This window comes from Papaver somniferum, unplaced genomic scaffold, assembly GCF_003573695.1.
Source record: "Papaver somniferum cultivar HN1 unplaced genomic scaffold, ASM357369v1 unplaced-scaffold_3320, whole genome shotgun sequence".
In the NCBI taxonomy this organism is placed as follows: domain Eukaryota; kingdom Viridiplantae; phylum Streptophyta; class Magnoliopsida; order Ranunculales; family Papaveraceae; genus Papaver; species Papaver somniferum.
In genome coordinates, this window is record NW_020644596.1 from 1 (window position 1) to 6,927 (window position 6,927).

Here is a 6,927-nt window from a genome sequence, read left to right on the forward strand (position 1 = left end):
TTTTTTTTTGCAGGTCAATGTGGATATGATGTTGAAAAGGTATTGTCAGTGCTATTTTTGGAATTCTAAGTGTGTTGTCTTTTTGAACGTTCTTTCAAGACTTAGATACATGTTATAGGATGGTACTTTTGAATGTTCAAGCAAACATGTCGAAAGCTGCTGATCCATCATTTTATATTTTTCATTCTTTCTCCCTTTTTCATTGAACTACTTATAACTCTTTCGTCTAGGCTTATGGGTTATGACATGATGTTATGATCCAGAGGTATCTATTCTGCAGTACTTGGACATGTATTTGCTCATACTCTGGGGCATGCGGTACCAAGTTCCAAATGAAGTGGCAGGTCATCTCTTCAGTATTGATACTCATCTTCATATTAGCAATCCATGCGATGTTTGCTTTGCTGTGGCTTCCGTGTCAATGGATAATCTTGTTACGTTACTCAGCTTCTGTTGTAAAAGTAGAATTTCTGCCTTGAAAGAATTAGTGAAACAAACCTTAGGCTTTGTTACGTTATGCGATCCCATTTATTTATCATAGAGGTGCAATCCTGTCACACGTCCATGAGACATATTCTAAGCTTCCTGTCATCAGTAATGTTTTTATTGCTGAACAGTATAGGAATCTAGGCAGTTATTTGAGTGCTTGCGACTTGATTGGTATGGTATGTAGTTCATAGGTTTGAATAACTTTTCTGTCATTTGATGGAGAACCAGAACGTCACATTGTGAAGCATATATGAAGCTCGCGTTATGTAGATACACATAGGAATTTAACGGCATTATACATTTGGATTTTTAAATCGTATACCATCCGTTCATTATCAAAGATGATAGATATTGTTTCCTTTGAGCTGAGTGTGGAAAAGTGATAACAATATATACTGGGCCTAATGAAATTGCAAGTCAAAGTGTATTTAGTTTTTCTTTTGGGATACTAATGTAGTTGCTTTGCTGAAAATCCTTCTACTTTTTTTAGGCCTCAGATGTATTACTTGACTTGTTGTCTTCTTCATATACTGAATGCAATTTCGGCAAACGTGGTAATCTCAGTAAAGGCGATACTGCTGATAGTTCTATGCGCAGATATCAGGTAACATCAGGACTTTTTTAAAGGAAATTTATATGAATATCAAAGCTCTGGATTTTAATGAGCATGGTAGAAGTAGAGATTGAGTCCTACTAGTTCTCTTTAACATGGACCTTTCTCATACAGGTAAAAGGGATGTCACAGACGAAGTATAATTTGTTTGGAAAAGAAAGCCGTGAGAGCATGCTGTCTTTGAACCGCGATTGCCGGTAAGCGCTTATTCTCATCATGGCTGTATATCTATTTTTGTTTCACTGTGTGCTACTATATGTATGGATAGCTAAATGTTGCTTTCTGTTTCAACATTGTGTGCATTTATAACCATTAAAGGGCATTCCAAAATTTTCGACTGGCATAACATGATTTAGTCTGCCAATCAAGCTGTTTCATATCAAAATTATGTTTGCTCTTTTAGTGTAATTCTTATTTCTTAGTTTAATACTTTCGGGATTATCAATTATATGTATTATCGAACTTCTCTAAATTGGTTCCATCTTTGCTCAGGGCATATTCTGAAGTACTTCTTAGTTCTAAGGAATCTCGTGCCAAACCTGTGACTGCAGAAAGTCTTCCACAGGTTGTGTTGGAGTCATTGTTCAATGTCCCTCAGAGTGCTGAAGCTAATCCTGAAACTATGAATTTCAAGAACGTAGTAAAGAAAATAGAGTCATTTGGACAAAAACTGGGCTTCCACTCTACTCGGGAAGCAGAACCGCCAGATGAAATAGAATACGGTACTTTCCATCCAAAATAGTGTTTCGGGTTACATTTCAGTTGCTTGGTTTTCTTGCAGTGGTCTTACAGTTTAAATCTTATCTTTGTTCATCACTGAGGCTACTGACTTTTTTTATGCATGTTAAGGATAAACCTTTATAATTTTTTGATGGAGTAATGTTTTTCATTACCTCTTGATATTGAGTCATCTAGTTTGTTTTTTCTTCTTTTCATTGCAATATGTAGCAAAGGGAGAAGAATATCAAGTGTTCAGAGAAGATGCAAGGCATCACTGGGAGAAAATGAGGCTTTACCATCAGAAAGTAAGATGGTTGCCTATAGTACTTCATGCACTGCATATATAATTACTTGTGAGTTGAAAATGATGGCTTACTAAAGGAGGAAGTAAGTTCTTTTTCAGGCTGCAACAGCATTTTCAAGGGGAGAAAAAGATTATGCAGCTTATCTTTCAGATCAGGTACGCTGTGTTTTTATCATAAGATTGACGCTGTAATAACTTGATATACTTGTGATCTTCAACACTTGATGTTGATTTGCTTTGTTACACGACACTTCTGGTAAGGCAAGCTGATTAATTGATTTTGATGTTTCTCTATATGGTTTAGGGGAGAGTTGAAAATAAAATGGCTCGTGAGGCTGATAAAAAGGCGAGCAAGCAGATATTTGAAGCCATGTGGGTGTTGGACCTTAAGTTTTGTTTATTTTTTGCTGTTCTGGCAATATTGATGGTTTGATCTAACGCCAAAGGAACTTGACTGCTTTATCAGAAACAAGGGAATAAAGAATATGATAACGATTGATTTACATGGTCAGCACGTCGAACAAGCCATTAGGGAAGTGAAAGTTCACCTTGTCTTTATGATGAACACATCCTGTAAGTACTAAAATGTTATGACTCATTTTTTATACCACCTATTTCAATCCCGTAACTATGGTGTGGCTGCGCTAGAGTGAAGTTTTTTTTCTTTTTTCTTTTCGTAGCTGTTCAACTTCTCAGGGTCATTACTGGATGTGGAGTTGGCAAGGGTACGGTGAAGCAGTCGGTAAGTTGTCTACATATATTTCCACTTCAGATATCATGCGTCATAATTGGTTTTTATAGTAAAAAGTACTATGCAAGGAGTAGTTGGCATGTGCTCTTTTTTTTCTTTTAATCTAAAAAGCCCCCAGCCTTGGGGACCTACAACAACTTTGGCTTGAGTGTTAATTAGGTTCAAAGCTGTAATATTATTTTGTTGCTCCTAATAGTGTTGTTTCACCTTATGATTATGTTTTGGCAGGTGATTCGCCTTGCCGAAAAGGCAGGAGCTGAGTGGAAGGAAGAAAACCAAGGAGTGGTAACTATCAGAGTAGTTGGGCGGAAAGAGTGTGACTTCTTAGAATCAGATAGTGATACTGAGTAGAGGTAACTCTTTGTTGGATTCAAGTATTCAACAAAACGTGTTTCGTGTAAATACGGTTAGCCTACATTCAACATGATAGATTCCAAGATGCCCCACTGTGTAAACTCAACTTTTTCTTCTTCCTTTTTTGTTTTCCATTTTTCTATGTAAGCATCAGACATTAGCTGCTGCAGAACCTGGGGCAGTTCTGCATTGTATGTGTCTTAGACTAAGTTAGTGTCCAGAGTCGACTTCTGAAAATTTATGGTTTAGCTGTTTTTTCTAGAGTCCAACCCGGTGGAATGAGACCCACCCTAACCTTATGATGTCTTTAACATTCAAATGTAAGCTTTTCTTATTATTATTGTATTTTGTACATGATAATGAAGTCATTGTCATTGTAATTTGAATATGTTGGGATCCTTAATTATTCACTGCATCATAATTCATCTAAACATTTTGCAACAACTCATTCCTAGATCACTTGTATCCCAGTAATGTCAAACAACTATCATCACTGGACTATGGCAACACACAAAACATTTCATGGTGGTATGGGTTCACAGCAGCACAGGCAGGATTTTCTCTGCAGTGGTGGAAAGTGCCATAATGAACCCTGAAGCCAGATAAACAGTTTCCGCCTGGGCAGAATTTCAGTCGGTGCTTCTAAGATTTAATTGGAAGCAAAAAGCCTGCCGACTTTTCTTTGAACGGTCAAAATAATGTGTGCGTCTTATAAGACCGTGGACTAGCCTAGGGAGATGATTTCAGACATTCTGAAATGTTCCAAAGATTGAGAGAACAATATTCAGGGTTCGAACATTGAGATTTGATTCTCACATGTATGACAACAGTTGCAAATTTTTCATCAGGAGCTGAGCAATCTAGTATGGATTATGATGCTGATGATCAAGTAGAGATTGGAGAAGAAGAAGAAGAAGAAAGTGAAGTATGGAAGACGATTAGTAAAAGTTTTCAACAAGTACAAGCAATTTTAGATCAAAATCGGATATTAATCCAACAAGTTAATGAGAATCATCAATCAAAGATTCCACAAAATCTTGCTAAGAATGTTGCCCTAATTCGAGATATCAATATTAATGTCTCTAAAGTTGCGTCTATTTACACTGAGCTTTCTACAAATTTCTCTGGTTTCTTTCATCAAAGTCGTGGGGAGATGAAGAATCAAGTGGAATACGCAGCTGATGCTACAACTACAGTAAACTCGAAACCTTTGTTTGATCGTAAATGATTGGTTTCTAAATTTGTGTTTGTTTTGTTGTTAGAGTCGGAAATGAAAGTTGTTTGCTAAGTGTTTGTTCAAATGTCGCAGAAGAGTGTTGTTTGTGTTTCTGAAATGGTTACTTAAATTTGGTTTAGGATTATGATCTATATATGTGTATGGATTCTTATGGATTGCTTGTTTCTGTTTTAATAAGGATGGTTGCGGGATACACATCTTCATGTTCTACCCTCAGATGTGATAAGGTACTTATCGTTTATGTATTGATATCTTTGTTGTGATAATTCAGAGTGAGATTGAATGAGTTCAAGCAAAAGAATTGTAGGAATTGATAGGTTAATCGTACTTGTAGTTTATTATGCGCTGATAAAATGTTCGGACTGGGAATCAAGTTTGAACGAGATTATTTGTAGCACTAAACTTATCTTGATGAAAAAAAAGACAAGTATGCTTTAGATACATGGTACTCGAGCTTAGCTTGGACCCCTGAGACCTGTGGATTTCTACCGTGGAGATATGTTGGTTTAGGTGTTGCGTTGGTTCATACTATGGACCAGAGGGAATATGAGGGTGAAGGTCAGTAGGTTGCTTTGATTGCTCAAAACTCAGGTGGTGGCACTCTCTAATAGTTATTGTGTTTAATCTTTGCTATTTACTTCTTTACGGAATAACTAGCCCTACTAGGGCATTAAGCCTGTCACAGCGATCTGACTCCCAAGTAATTGGAGGTTATGATATTGATTGTATGGCCATTCAAAACGGATGCTCTTGGAGTCACAGTGAGGCATGAATTGCTAGGAGGGATCATCATAGGCTGCCAGGTTAGTAGTTTTCAGTGCGAGTACGAGCAACCTTTCAGGTGTTAGTTACTATCACGACAATGGAAATCTTCAAGTTTTGAGTAAGTTGGATTATAGTTTCTGAAACTAGTTAATTGAAGTTGGACTATATTTGTGAGGAAGTTGGACTATGGGGTGACAGATTATGGCGTTCAATGTGACCATGGGTATTGTCTTGAACAAAGAGTTATGTTTTCGTTCATTCTGCTTTGTTTTTATCTGAATGATTAGTCTGTGAATGAGTCTTTCGCAAGTAACATAACTAACTAATGGGAGTATCGTTAGTATTTTTGGGGTATATAAAAGAACACCCTTCTTCTTTCACCTGATTTAGCTAATAGCACACATAATTTAAAAAACCAAAATAAAAATTGGACGGTCCAGATCACCTTTGTTGTAGGTTGCGAGCCCAGGGCCTCTGCTATTTGTCAAACTTTATTTATTTACCGAACCCGAATCCAACTCAAGTATAGAATCCCGATCGGAAAAAGAAATCCAGCAAATAGAAGTAGATACCGGTATAAATATAGACCTTTAGGTCTTCTTATGCAATTCACCACCAATTCCCCATTCATCGAGAGAGGTACGAGTTACAAACAAATTTCCGATCATCACCATGTCGGCGAAGACGATTACTTTGAAGAGTTGTGACGAACAGATGTTTGTTATCGAGGAGGCCACTGCTTTGCAATCTAAAACCCTTGAGCACATGATCGCTGATAACCCAAGTGATGAGAATATCCCTGTGACGACTACCATCACCGCCAATGTCTTGGCAAAGGTAATCGAATACCTCAACAAACACGCTGAGGTTGAGACTAGCGATGAAGATAAAAAGATTTGGGATGCACAGTTTGTGAATTTTGATAACGCAAACCAAAATACATTGCCCCCTATATTGTTTGACATGATCCAGGCTGCCAAAATTCTCGAAATAAAGGGCTTGTCGTACTTGACAGCACAGAAAGTGGCGGACTGGATTAAAGGTAAGACACCAGATGAGATCATCGAGATGTTCCCTGTTAAAAACCAATTGACCCCTGATGAAGAAGAATGGATTCGTAGGGAAAATCCATGGGCTTTTCAAGATTAACTATTTCAGCTTAAGTTAAATTTGCAGCTGCAGAGATCAGGAGTAAATCATAGCTGGTGCATAGATTTCTTTCTTTCCATAGTACTCGTGTCTAGTGATTTTTCTAATTGTATCCATCAAAAGCTTGCGGTAGATAAATGTGATATGAGGAAAGTATCTCTTTATTAGATTGGCTCTCTACTTTGGATGTAAGTTTGTCTCCTCTTGGAGATTTATTTTCTTAATATAATGTCTTATTCACCAAATATAATGTCTCCTCTTGGATGTAAGTTTCTTCTTCCTTTTTTGTTTTCCATTGTTCTATGTAACGCATCAGACATTAGCTGCTGCAGAACCTGGGGCAGTTCTGCATTTTTCTTCTTCATCAGAGATGTTTTGGGAATCAGATATTCAAAGAACCCATGATAGTTCTGGAATGGGTTTTGTGGACTGTAAGGCAAAGAGGGTTGTAGCTACTGCTGGGACTGTATCTGGTGTAATAGGGAAAGATTACGTTAGGTCAAGTCCATTGGATAAGGAAAGGGGAAGAGGGGGAGGAGGAGGAG

General features: G+C 37.5%; 3 protein-coding genes across 3 annotated transcripts; all 3 read left to right on the forward strand.

The window, feature by feature from the left end:
- The first annotated feature begins 19 nt into the window (after nucleotides 1-19).
- Nucleotides 20-3,649, forward strand: LOC113342123 (SMR domain-containing protein At5g58720-like). The gene is made up of 11 exons (XM_026586767.1): nucleotides 20-39; nucleotides 264-344; nucleotides 980-1,093; nucleotides 1,217-1,299; nucleotides 1,595-1,824; nucleotides 2,051-2,127; nucleotides 2,226-2,282; nucleotides 2,431-2,498; nucleotides 2,593-2,699; nucleotides 2,807-2,868; nucleotides 3,106-3,649. Exons 2-11 carry the CDS (start codon nucleotides 333-335, stop codon nucleotides 3,226-3,228), a joined length of 933 nt encoding a protein of 310 aa, XP_026442552.1. The 5' UTR covers nucleotides 20-39; nucleotides 264-332; the 3' UTR covers nucleotides 3,229-3,649.
- A 284-nt stretch (nucleotides 3,650-3,933) lies between these two features.
- Nucleotides 3,934-4,811, forward strand: LOC113342124 (protein EARLY FLOWERING 4-like). Its single transcript, XM_026586768.1, has 2 exons — nucleotides 3,934-4,426; nucleotides 4,647-4,811. Exons 1-2 carry the CDS (start codon nucleotides 4,052-4,054, stop codon nucleotides 4,689-4,691), a joined length of 420 nt encoding a protein of 139 aa, XP_026442553.1. The 5' UTR covers nucleotides 3,934-4,051; the 3' UTR covers nucleotides 4,692-4,811.
- Nucleotides 4,812-5,905: 1,094 nt separating this feature from the next.
- LOC113342122 (SKP1-like protein 1A) lies at nucleotides 5,906-6,875 on the forward strand (the record flags this gene model as incomplete). The annotated part of the gene is made up of 3 exons (XM_026586766.1): nucleotides 5,906-6,310; nucleotides 6,410-6,535; nucleotides 6,699-6,875. Coding segments are annotated over exons 1-3 (708 nt in total), but the record flags the coding sequence as incomplete, so codon positions are not given.
- Nucleotides 6,876-6,927: the final 52 nt, after the last annotated feature.